Raw genomic sequence first — 13383 nt, forward strand, 5'->3', positions numbered from 1 at the left:
TAACACACACACACACACACACACACACACACAGGCTGTTTTCAAGTTTGTGACATTATGCAGACAATAATGAACGTTGATTAGACTGCAAGGCTTTCTGCTTATGAGTCACTCCTTTTGAATTATTCGCCTCACTGAATTTTCCCTTTTTGCTCCTCTTGCTCCGTTCTTAAACTATCGAGCTAAAATCACAACTAATACAAAAGATAAAGAAATATAATTTAACAAAAAATACAGTAATTTGGTTGGTCTAAATTTGAAGATATTCATATTTAATATTTTAATCTAATTTGAAGTAAAAGTACAAAAGTATTGGCATTAAATATACTTGCAATGTAAAAAGTATTAATTATGCAGAATGACCTACATCAGAATAATGTATAATATTTTACTGAATAATTATTGATGCATTAGTGTGTACATTACTTTAATGGTGCAGCTGGTAAAGGTGGGTCTTATTTTTAACTGTATGTATGTATGTACAGTGGGGAAAAAAGTATTTAGTCAGCCACCAATTGTGCAAGTTCTCCCACTTTAAAAGATGAGAGAGGCCTGTAATTTTCATCATAGGTATACTTCAACTATGAGAGACAAAATGAGAAAAAAAATCCAGAAAATCACATTGTCTGATTTTTAAAGAATTTATTTGCAAATTATGGTGGAAAATAAGTATTTGGTCAATAACAAAAGTTCATCTCAATACTTTGTTATATACCCTTTGTTGGCAATGACAGAGGTCAAACGTTTTCTGTAAGTCTTCACAAGCTTTTCACACACTGTTGCTGGTATTTTGGCCCATTCCTCCATGCAGATCTCCTCTAGAGCAGTGATGTTTTGGGGCTGTCGCTGGGCAACACGGACTTTCAACTCCCTCCACAGATTTTCTATGGGTTGAGATCTGGAGACTGGCTAGGCCACTCCAGGACCTTGAAATGCTTCTTACGAAGCCACTCCTTCGTTGCCCGGGCGGTGTGTTTGGGATCATTGTCATGCTGAAAGACCCAGCCACGTTTCATCTTCAATGCCCTTGCTGATGGAAGGAGGTTTCCACTCAAAATCTCACAATACATGGCCCCATTCATTCTTTCCTTTACACGGATCAGTCGTCCTGGTCCCTTTGCAGAAAAACAGCCCCAAAGCATGATGTTTCCACCCCCATGCTTCACAGTAGGTATGGTGTTCTTTGGATGCAACTCGGCATTCTTTCTCCTCCAAACACGACGAGTTGAGTTTTTACCAAAAAGTTCTATTTTGGTTTCATCTGACCATATGACATTCTCCCAATCCTCTTCTGGATCATCCAAATGCTCTCTACCAAACTTCAGACGGGCCTGGACATGTACTGGCTTAAGCAGGGGGACACGTGTGGCACTGCAGGATTTGAGTCCCTGGCGGTGTAGTGTGTTACTGATGGTAGTCTTTGTTACTTTGGTCCCAGCTCTCTGCAGGTCATTCACTAGGTCCCCCCGTGTGGTTCTGGGATTTTTGTTCACCGTTCTTGTGATCATTTTGACCCCACGGGGTGAGATCTTGCGTGGAGCCCCAGATCGAGGGAGACTATCAGTGGTCTTGTATGTCTTCCATTTTCTAATAATTGCTCCCACAGTTGATTTCTTCACACCAAGCTGCTTACCTATTGCAGATTCAGTCTTCCCAGCCTGGTGCAGGTCTACAATTTTGTTTCTGGTGTCCTTTGACAGCTCTTTGGTATTGGCCATAGTGGAGTTTGGAGTGTGACTGTTTGAGGTTGTGGACAGGTGTCTTTTATACTGATAACGAGTTCAAACAGGCGCCATTAATACAGGTAACGAGTGGAGGACAGAGGAGCCTCTTAAAGAAGAAGTTACAGGTCTGTGAGAGCCAGAAATCTTGCTTGTTTGTAGGTGACCAAATACTTATTTTACCGAGGAATTTACCAATTAATTCATTAAAAATCCTACAATGTGATTTCCTGGATTCTTTCCCCCCATTCTGTCTCTCATAGTTGAAGTGTACCTATGATGAAAATTACAGGCATCTCATCTTTTTAAGTGGGAGAACTTGCACAATTGGTGGCTGACTAAATACTTTTTTCTTTGCATGCATATACTGCCAGGAATCTTGTGGAATAAAGTTTTACATTATTTATCTGAATCTGCTAAATAAATTAAGTTTTCAAAGAAATGTAGTGGCGTAAAAAGTATAAAGCAGAATAATATGAATGTGAATACTTTAGTGTAAGTATAAGTACCTCAGGTCAAAAGGTGGTTTGCCGAACATTTTGTGCTTTGAAAACACGTCTTTCGTGTTCAATGTTCAATTCATTCTTTTATTCTTCAAGTAATGTGTCGTATTTGATCAGAATACTGAAAGCAGCAGAACTGAGTACACGTTGTCTGTTTATTTATCACAAGTAAACTCTGCGTTGCGATATTCAACGTTCTCACGTTCCCCTGGTTCTTAATGTAAAATGCCGACCAGATTATCTGCCCAGAGAATCGTTTGTTTACATTCATCCTGATGCAAAATAAAAAAAAGGTTTTTCTTGTGTAGCAAATTAACTCTCGTCGTGCAGCCCTGTGTTGCATAATGACAATAAACTATACCCTGACCGTGAGTCCTTGAATGTATCCCTCACATCGTACTTGTGTTGTTGTTGTGCAGGATCAGGCGTTCGGTGAGCTGGAGAAGAACAGCGATAAGCTGCAGCAGGGCACGTCCTCCTCCGACAGCAGCCAGCCGGCTCACCTCCACCAGCTCCTGTGCTCCCTGCAGAAGCAGCTGTTGGCGTACTGCCACATCAACTCAGTCACCGAGGTACGGACACTCGGCTCGTCTTGTTCAAAAACGCCGACTCTCTCTTCCACGGATAGCGGCTTCATTATGTGGAAAATCACGGAGTTATTCAAACCTCTTGGTCCGGTGCCAATCGGATCATGTGTTTTAGGTTTTTTTTCTTAACGCTGGTGAGATTATAGCTTCACCATTGAAAGGCAGAAGCCCTCTGATGTCCAAGCTGATGAAGTTATTTACTCTTTAATGCACATCTAATCTCAGAACTCACATGGTCTTCTTCATGAAGCGTAAAAACTAGTGCTGGGCAAGTTAACGCGTTAATTTCGCGTTAACGCATTCATTAATTAACGCCAACAATTATTTTATCGCGCGTTAACGCATTTTTTAAATTTATTATATATATATTTTTTTTTTCTTTTTTTTAAATTGAAAGACAAGAGACAATATATATACATAACAACAAGAGGATGACAAGAACAGTGGGATAAAAGCCAGCAAACATCCTATAGTCAGTAATGTTAGTGCACCTATATGCTGAAATTCACGGTAAACGCATTTAAACAGCACAGATCGGGAACGAGCGAAGGACTTTGAAAGTTAGCGGAAAGATTAACGTGAGACAACATCCGGTTTCTTCAGACGCACATCCGGTTTTCAGAATAAGATGCTAACAAAGTATGAATTATATTCACATTAAGTATAAAACATGCTACCTGCATCTCGTGAACCAAAGGTTATTGACCTTTTGTTCATATAGCAGTACTTTTAAAATAAAAGTGCGCAATACACTACTTTTGAATTCATTATTGAACTTTTCCATAACAATGCGATTCATCGCAAAAAATCCATGCGATTAAATATTTTAATCGTTGCCCAGCACTAGTAAAAACACATTATTTTCAGAACTGATGCATGAAAGTAACTCTCTGTATGCTCTGTGATAATGTGACGATGTTCAGCAGCCTTCAAGCCAGATATTTGAATTTAGATTAAATGAATTAAGCGTCTTGAGACATTACGGTCCTCGTGCTTTCTCTCTGCAGAACTGCAGCAGTGTGGCTTTACTCCACAAGCATCTGCAGCTCCTGCTGCCTCACGCCACCGACATCTTCTCCCGCTCTGCTGCTCTGATCAAAGAGAGTTCCTGGAACGGCAGCATACGAGAGAAGCTGCAAGGTGAAGAGGATCGGTTCATCTCTTGTGGCTGAATCTCTCTCTCTCTCTCTCTCTCTCTCTGTCTCTCTGTCTCTGTCTCTGTCTCTCTCTCTGTCTCTCTCTGTGTGTGTGTGTGTGTGTCCTCCGCTTGTCCACTTCTGCCTCTTCGTCACAAAACACTTTCATTATTTCTCTTCTTCTCACGCTACTCACTTAATGACTGTGCAGGTTAAACTGCATAAAACATGTAAATCATTTAGGTTATATGTTTTGATATGAAACATGATCATTTATTCAAAGTAAACAGAAAAGATCTTTGGAATAAAACGTTTTATTACTTTTCAATATCGTGCACAATTGTCTATTTGAGCTTCTGTTAGGTGCTGGTGTCAGTATTACTTCTCATTCACTGAATATTTATTACTCTATTGTTTATATATATTTATAGTCTTCCTCTATTGTTTTCTTCTTGTTCTTCTGTTGTAATCTTTGATCAATAATTTCCTTTGGGATTAATAGATTTCTATCACATCTTTTATTTCTACCGACCCTTTTCTCACCCTTTTAACCAATATTTCTTTGTTTTTTTTTCATTATTTCTTTGTTTTTTTTCATAATTTCCTGTGTTTTTCAACCTCCGTGTCTCCATCTCCAGATGTGATCTACGTGTCGGCGGCAGGCAGCATGCTGTGCCAGATCATCAACTCGTTGCTGCTGCTGCCGGTGTCGGTGGCGAGGCCTCTGCTGAGCCACCTGCTGGACCTGCTGCCTCCTCTGGACCGCCTCAACAGGCTGCTGCCTGCTGCCTCCCCTCTGGAGGACCAGGAGCTGCAGTGGCCCCTGCATGGTGAGCAAGAAGCTAAAGAAACCCTGACCCTGCTTTGTAATCTATATCGTCTTTATATAATGAGTTTTATCATCTGGCAAAGACATGTCTAAGGAATTCAAAGCATGTACTCTATCATCACACGAACAAAGTTCCCCTTGTGGGATGAATAAAGTAACTATCTCTCTATTATCTAATAGCATTCACACCGTATCAACATTGATTAGCTGTTTTTTGTTTTTTTTTCATATTACCAATGAAGCAAACATTCCTGTGAAGTTAAAAAGTGTGTTTCGCCCCTAAAAATGTAAATAAACTAACGTTACTCAGAGTAATAGGTTATTATTTCATGACTAAAAATGTTTTCTATTTTAACAGTGTTGTGTATTATATACACTGGGTCACCAGGTCTGTTTTAGCTGTTCTATCACTAGAGATCAAAAACTAATTTACTGCACATTAATGTGATTCTCTTTGAATGAAAAGTAGGTTGAATATATTTAGTTTGGATTTGGTCGGTCTTTGTTCCGTACAGAATCCCTTTGGGTTATAATGTGGTGACAGATTTAAGGATAACATGGATGCGTGTCAGCCTCGAACCCTCGTCTTGATTGTGACAAAACTTTTAACAGTATTGTGTTTTTCCCTCAAAGCTGGGTGGCAGTTTATTTTGCACTGGCTCTATACAAAGATTTAGCATCTCACTATTTAGCATTTACTCATTTTGTCCTCTAGACGTTTTGAGGTTTGTGAGCCACAAATGTAATTTATAACTCTTGTTTTTCTAGTTTTCGATATAATTCACGGCTGTAAGTCTGCACAAATCAAAGGCTGTGTAGAGCTCCCAAGACCTTATTATCCCTGAAAGTGTAAACTTTCATTCATACTGTCCTACACCACCACACAACCTTCACTGTCCAGGTACGTCTGACTTTGCTGAGCCGGCCTCGGGGATGTCGCTGCCACAGCCGGCGCTCTCCTGGGTGTGGCTCGTGGACCTGGAGAGGACGGTCGCCCTCCTCGTGGGCCGTTGCCTCGGTGGGATGCTGCAGGGGGCTGCTACCTCGCTGGAGGAGCAGGATACCGCCTACTGGCTCAAAACTCCCCTCTTCAGCAACGGCTTGGAAATGGACATCCCACAGCTCGGTAGGGAGGGGCGGGTATGGTGCTGTGACGGCCGGGTTTAACATGTTCATCACTGGCAGTAACCTTTCAGCTGTTGAGGGCAGTTTGTGTTTCTTTTTTTTGCCCTTGTATACTTGAGACGATGAATGTTTGTCCACTTGTGTCTTTCAGACTCGTGCATCAGCTCATTGCTGGAGGCAGCACTGTCCGGTGATGAAGAGCAGAAGCCCTTTGACTCCACACTGCGTCCCGACTTGAGTGTCTTGGTGGATTTGGCGCTGTGTTCCTCTAAAGAACCTGCCAACAGCCTCTGGATCAACATGCAGGACTATGGCATGAGCAAAGGTCCCCTTTTTGACTCAGCATGTAATGAATTCTATTGTCTCTGTGCCAGAGGTGTCAGTCTTGACAGTGAACTGTACTGTGTGTTCTGTTACAGACTGGGACAATGCGTCTCTCAGTAACGAGTCCCTGTTGGACACTGTGTCCACGTTTGTGTTGGCAGCCTTATTGAAGCACACAGGGCTGCTGGGCCAAGCCTGTGGAGAGGGCAGGTACCGTAACATCCTATTTATGATGTGTTAAAGGTCTGCACATTGTCCCACAGTGCCAGAATAGATTAAAAATCACATGTCACAAGTATATTTTTGTTTTCCCCGTCAGGTACCAACCATCTAAGAACCTGGCGGAGGTCTATCGCAGTGTCTACAAGGTGCGGAACCGCCTGCTGGCCTGTAAGAACATGGACTTCGTCCAGACCAGATCCTCTTCACGTGAGAGGAGGGTGAGTTTGCATTTAAAGTCTCACAAACTGCTTTTTATAATTAGAAGATTAAACAAGTCTTCTCATACAAATAGTTCTGATAGATACCACTCTATCGCGGACTCCTCTTATAGAATTAGTGGTGTAACGGGCCGTAGTTGATCCGTACGGATAATGTGAACAAATCCTTGTTTAGATCAGCAGGAGGAGAGCTAGTTACGTTAGCAGCACAGCTAACGGCTAACGCAGGGAGGTTCCATTCAATTACGTTATGATGCGTTCAGGCTTTGGAGTTTTCCACAGTTTACAATGCTTCAGAGCGGTTGGAATGATTTTTCGCGACAGTGGTGGAATAGTTAGTGTGGAGCCTTGTAGACTAGTTGCTATAACAAAACAACCACAAAAACATTCTGTATCATTTTCAAATCCACTCATGGATGTTATTTTGTAACATTTCTGTCAGATTTCAGACAATCAGGACTCCCTCGACATGGACCCTCAGGAGAACTCGTTCACGCGCACCATCGACGAGGAGGCGGAGCTAGAGGAGAGAGCCGACCGTGAGAGAGAGGAGGGGCATCAGGAACAGGACGACGAAGAGGATGACCGGGAACACGAAGTAATGACGGCTGGAAGTGAGTACACCTGCATGGAGTTGTACTTTTTATGTGTGCTAGTATTTCATTTAAAACATGTATCTCTCAGTTCATTCAAGGCTCTTTCTTTTATCCCGCCTGCTCGCATTCATTCACATCTCTGCTTTGTGACGGTCGTTATTCAACTGGTGAAAATGCTGAACAATCAGTTTCTGCTGAATTTGCTTGGCAGTGTATCGTGTTGGGCGAAATTCAAGTCTTCCAATCAGGTGTTGTCATGTAGGTGCAGAAGTTTCAGGGGTTTGGATATTTATTTAATGATGTACGTGCAGTTAAATTCTAAATTCAATGCTAATCTCAATTTATTTTGTTATGACAAAGCATCCCAGTGATGTAAACAATACTGTTCTCTTGTGTTGTCACAAAACCAAATGAATGCCTTGATTGATACCTGCTGAAAATGATTTATTATTTTACCAACGTGTGTTCATACCTTTCAGGACTGGAGAAACTGTAAATTTAGATGAGCTGTAAGTTCATAAGTCTCCATCTTCACATGTCACACTGCTGCTCATGACCGTTTAAAGTGGCAATTAGAAGATTTTCATTGAGACAAATGTCTGTTAAGTCACCATCACTGAGTCATATGGCCCATTAATGAAAGTGTTGCAATATTTATATATTAGCAGTGATAAAAACTGGGTGTTTGTGGTGACATTCCCGGAAAAATCTGCTGTATTACAGTTTTTCTTCATTATATACACACACAAAATGGAACTACGCACAAAATTTGGAAGAATTGCCTGTTAGTTTGGAACTGAAATCTGAAGGATTGACACTTAAATTCCTTGCAAAAATAAGTTATAACAGTGCTGTGACCTCTGAGTGAATGTAAGTGAGTGATGCAGTGTGTATGTCTGGGGCTTTTATTGTGAAAGGTGAGAACGGAAAGAGCCGCCGCTGCCGTTCAAAAGAGTTTTCCGTCTTGGTTCAGAGGACGCAGCCTCCGCGATGTTATTGGATTATGAGTAGAGAGAACGAGAACATGTCTTTAGTGCAGAATAACACAGTTAGAAGGACATCAATCATAAAAAAGTCAAAAACAAGTAGACTGTCTTAGCATCCACAAGTGTTACCAATGTTAGAATAAACGGAGGCTCCACTTGCTATATAAATTGAACTATTTACATTTTTGAGGCCTCTCCTGTCCTGCACAGAATTTAATGTTTTTTAGAGCAAACGGTTTATTTGGGTTGAGATTTTAAATAGTCATAAGAATACAATATTTTTGATTAAATATCAAAAATGTAAGCTTCGTTTTGACTGCTTTTCTGACGGAAGCGTTCGTCTCACATGATGTGTTCAAGGACCGTCGAAAAGGTGAACATCTGACGATAATATTGTGTTTTTACAGCTTCTGGCTTTGATAAACGGTGTTGTTTTGGCGAGTGTTTAAAGAAAACATGCTTTTCATCCCGCCAGTGGTTTTTGGTGGAAATACAGTAGATGTCTGTAAGGTGATGTCTGATTGTAAGATCCTTGTTGTTGTAATTTAGGTCCAAGGTGTGCTCGGAGGTTTTGTGATGCGTTTCGTTTGTATGAGCTTTGGTTCTGATCTTTGCAGCGCGTCACCATTGAGTGTATTGTGCGGCTGCTGCTTGTCCTCTAACCCAGCATCTTGTGTGTGTGTGTGTGTGTGTGTGTGTTTTATTTGTGTATGTGCATCTGGCACCACACAGAAATCTTTCAATGTTTCCTCTCAGCGCGGGAGGTGGCTCGCAGTCGGGACAGAGAGCGGGCCAGCAGCAGCACAGGACTGGGCTCTGGCTCGGCCTCCAGGACCGGAGGAGGAGGAGGAGGAGGAGGAGAGGAGGACACCGTCCTGTCTCAGGGTCTCCCAGAAGGCCAGGACCTGTACACGGCCGCCTGTAACTCTGTGATCCACCGCTGTGCCCTGCTGCTGCTGGGGGTGAGCCCTGTGCTGGGGGAGCTGACCAAGCAGAACCAGGAGGAGGAGGACCAGACCCAGTCCGCCACGGGAACACAGGAGTGTCTGAGCTTCATGACCAGGTCTGAGCACCTAGATTCATTATGAAGGGGGGAGGGGCTGACACATCAGAACTCAAATAGTTGGTTCCCTCTTCAGTGGTGATTTTGTGCTGTTAGAATATCCCTCTACTGTAGAATGAGGCTAATGTAACCGCACAGTATTAAAGGATAGTTCCACATGTTAAAAACAAGCTTATTAGAATTAATTTAACAACGGTGTAATGTTTGTGCGAGACTTTTTAACATTTAAATATTACCGACACTTGAGGCTTTATAAAAGGATTAAAATTACGTCTTTCCAACTGTTTGATGTACAGTTTAAAATCACACAAGTGAAAAACTAAGACATGAAATAGTTCAGAAGCGAAGACATAGGAATCACTATATAGGGCTGTAGCTAATAGTTTAAAGCTTCATTCATAACGTTGACATTTAGATTATAAATCAACATTTAAATGCTGCGCACTTCTTTTTTTGCACGTCTATTGATTCTGTTTGAACCTACAGTAGTATTTGTACACAGTTGCATATACAGATCAGGCTCCACTGATATTGGTAGTATTAGTATTAGTATAATGTTAGTATTCTAATATTTGTAGAAAAGTCAAAAAGTCAACATTTATTGAAAAAAATATAGAAATTGACAACATGTTTATCCAAACTATAAACAGGAAATAGACGGATCAGTCTGGCAGCAATCAAACAGGACATCAATTATATTTATAACTACAATAACAAAAGGCTTGTACATTTTTTAGGTTAACATTCAAAGATTAATTCGAAAACTTGAATAGAAGCTTTGAGTGTAAAAAACCAACCCTATTTATAACACAATATAAAATGCAATAATGAATATTTTTTTAGAAGACAGTCGTACAGTAATTGTTAAATATATAAACTGTAATATTAGCATGAATGTAGTAAATGTTTATGCGTAGTACAAATATATTCTGTACATACAGAGACGTAGTAAGCATTAATTATATAAAATGGTGAGTCATCTTTTTTATGTATCATCTTTGGGGTTCAGTGCATGTTTAGTTCAGTCACAGTTGTAACCGTTGCTGCGTCTTTAAGATTAGTTTGTGTTTGTGTCTGAAGGAGCGAGAGTCTGAGCGCTGAGAGCCACTCAGTGCAGAGCAGCCCGAGCTACAGACTCATGAAGTCCAGGAGCGAGTCAGACCTCTCTCAGCCGGAGTCAGACGAGGAGGGGTGCACTCTGGTAGGACACACACACACACACACACACACACACACTATCACACACACACACTATCACACACACACACTAACACACACTATCACACACACACTATCACACACACACACTATCACACACACACACACTATCACACACACACACTATCACACACACACACACTATCACACACACACACTATCACACACACACACTATCACACACACACACTAACACACACTATCACACACACACTATCACACACACACACTATCACACACACACACACTATCACACACACACACTATCACACACACACACTATCACACACACACACTATCACACACACACACTATCACACACACACACTATCACACACACACACTATCACACACACACACTATCACACACACACACTATCACACACACACACTATCACACACACACACTATCACACACACACACTATCACACACACACACTATCACACACACACACACTATCACACACACACACACACTATCACACACACACACTATCATACATACACACACACACTCTATCATACATACACACACACACTCTATCATACACACACACACACACTCTATCATACACACACACACACTCTATCATACATACACACACTATCACACACACACACTATCATACATACACACACACACACTATCATACATACACACACACACTCTATCATACACACACACACACACACTCTATCATACACACACACACACACACTCTATCATACACACACACACACTCTATCATACATACACACACTCTATCTCACACACACACACACACAATCATACACACTCTCTCTGTGTGTGTGACCTGCAAGACAGCACAGACAAGAAACAAGGGAACGCCCACAGCAGGCCCTGCTTAAAGCCAGAGGCCGTCACACGCGTATACATACATATGCGTATACATACATATGCGTATACATACCCGTCTGTCTCACTGCATTGGTATTTGTGTGACGTAGAGATTTGAAAGCTGCATCACGCTCTGTCTCTGTTTCCTGTTTCAGAGCGGAAGGAGGAACGTTGACCCGGACTTGGCGTTCTCTCACAAAAAGAGAGGTAAAGATGATTTTCAGGAAAAGGTCCGTCTGATGTTGACGAGTGAGGTGATGGCGGGTCGTCAGTCACACGTTGCTCTTGTCTCTCTGTCTTTTGGTTCCTGTGTGGATAGTTTATTTGCTTATTTTGGGGCAGTTGAGCCCCAAAGACAAGAGGAGCTCCAAGCAAGTACACGATGGCATGTTTCTTCCTCTCGTTAGCTCACTCCTCCATGACTGTGATGCCCCCCCCCCCCCCCGCCATTCATCTCTCATGATGAGGTTCTTGTTTTGAGCTTCACTTCAAGACACTGTCGTAGTCTACCTACAGCAAAAAGACAAAAAAGACCATACAGATGTGCCCATTGTTCAAATAACAGTTCATTCTTCTGTTACTTTGGACAACGAAGGCTCGTTCCCAGTGAAGATTGTGATTTGTGAGAGTTCATGGAATTACCAGTCGCAGAAATCATCCGTACTGAAATAGAGATGTTTAGTCGTGTGTGTGTATAAGGTTCTTCTCCAGAGTCAGAGTTCTACTACAGTCGAGTTTATAGAAACACACAGGAGTACAATGTACTGCTGTGGACGTATTTTAGACTCCTTAAAGAATCTATTACAGTTTAAGTTTTAAGCTTTATTTAGAATATTTTCACCTCTTTACTTTGATGTCAGAGAACTGAAGCTGTTATCTTTGATCTCTACAAAGACACCAGACTCCATTCACAGAAACAGTGATTTAACCTCTCAGACCACAGGAGTTGTTGCTCTACTGCTGCCTCCATCTGTTAGTGTGTTTGTGTTATTGTGTTATTGTGTGACTTTGGTGATTCTGAACTACCGCTTTAAAACACCAAAGTCACACAATGACAAGTTAGGAGGCAACAGTAAACCAGCAACTCCTGAGTTCTGAGAGGTTAAATGACTGTTTTTATGAATGGAGTCTGGTGTCTTTGAAGAGAACAAAGATAACAGCTTCAGTTCCCCTCAGAAAGGTCTGTCTGACATCAAAGTAAAGAGGAGAAAATATTCTAAATAAAGCTTAAACTGATATAGATTATTTTAGGAGTCTAAAATATGTGTTTCTATAAACTCTACTGTAGTAGAACACTGATGATGGAGAAGAACCTCATACTAACGCACTTCTAAACATCACTACTGTCCTTTTTAAAATGAATCATCAGTACTGATGCTTAAACTTCAGTGCTTTAGAGTATGGAAACACGAGCTCCGGTTGCCATTTCACTTCTCAACTACAGCATTTTTACCCTCAGTGGGTGTTTGAAACTCAGTGCACCCATTATAGATGAATCCATAATGGCTCATAAAGGCTTGTGCCCGCATGACGACTCAGCATTTCTCCATTTGATGAGCTCTTATAGAGTAATAATGCATTGCCCTGCATAGCTCCTAAGTGCTTAAAAGCAACATGGCCCATCCATCAAAAGCGTTACGTTGTGCATTTAAACATCTGAAAGGCTCCTCTCTTCCTCCCGTCTTCAGGCTTACCTCAGAGCTCACCGGACTCCCTGGCCGAGTCCTGGTTCCGGGCCAAACTGAGCCGCCAGCGGAGCTACAGCTCGGCACTGTTCTACGAGGAGTCGGACCTGGACCTGAGCCGCTCGCTGGGCATCCACGCTCTCATCGACAACATGGTCAGCTTCATCAGCGGCGATGTGGGCCTCGCTCCGGCCTTCAAGGAGCCGGAGGAAAGTATGTCCACCAGCCCACAGGCGACTATCCTGGCCATGGAACAGCAACAGAGCAGGGCAGAGGTGAGGGGCTCTCTCAGGACCTCTCTGGGTCTCTG

General features: G+C 41.9%; 1 protein-coding gene across 8 annotated transcripts in view; it reads left to right on the forward strand.

The window, feature by feature from the left end:
• LOC142934202 (putative E3 ubiquitin-protein ligase HERC1) overlaps positions 1–13383 on the forward strand; it is a 69174-nt gene that overhangs the window by 15138 nt on the left and 40653 nt on the right. For 7 of the 8 annotated variants that reach the window (XR_012947692.1, XM_076078665.1, XM_076078666.1 and 4 more), the window contains exons 15-26: positions 2644–2796; positions 3819–3951; positions 4586–4777; positions 5678–5902; positions 6053–6226; positions 6321–6435; positions 6545–6665; positions 7108–7279; positions 8980–9310; positions 10391–10511; positions 11544–11595; positions 13077–13348. Coding sequence is in view for 7 of the 8 variants with exons in the window: in XM_076078665.1 (XP_075934780.1) it covers positions 2644–2796; positions 3819–3951; positions 4586–4777; positions 5678–5902; positions 6053–6226; positions 6321–6435; positions 6545–6665; positions 7108–7279; positions 8980–9310; positions 10391–10511; positions 11544–11595; positions 13077–13348 (2061 nt within the window). In the remaining variant the exon portion in view is untranslated. The remainder of the gene's footprint in view (positions 1–2643; positions 2797–3818; positions 3952–4585; positions 4778–5677; positions 5903–6052; positions 6227–6320; positions 6436–6544; positions 6666–7107; positions 7280–8979; positions 9311–10390; positions 10512–11543; positions 11596–13076; positions 13349–13383) is intronic. The other variant, XM_076078668.1, reaches the window with a different exon arrangement.

Source organism: Anarhichas minor, unplaced genomic scaffold, assembly GCF_050575085.1.
Source record: "Anarhichas minor isolate MPS153535 unplaced genomic scaffold, ASM5057508v1 ptg000067l, whole genome shotgun sequence".
NCBI lineage: Eukaryota > Metazoa > Chordata > Actinopteri > Perciformes > Anarhichadidae > Anarhichas > Anarhichas minor.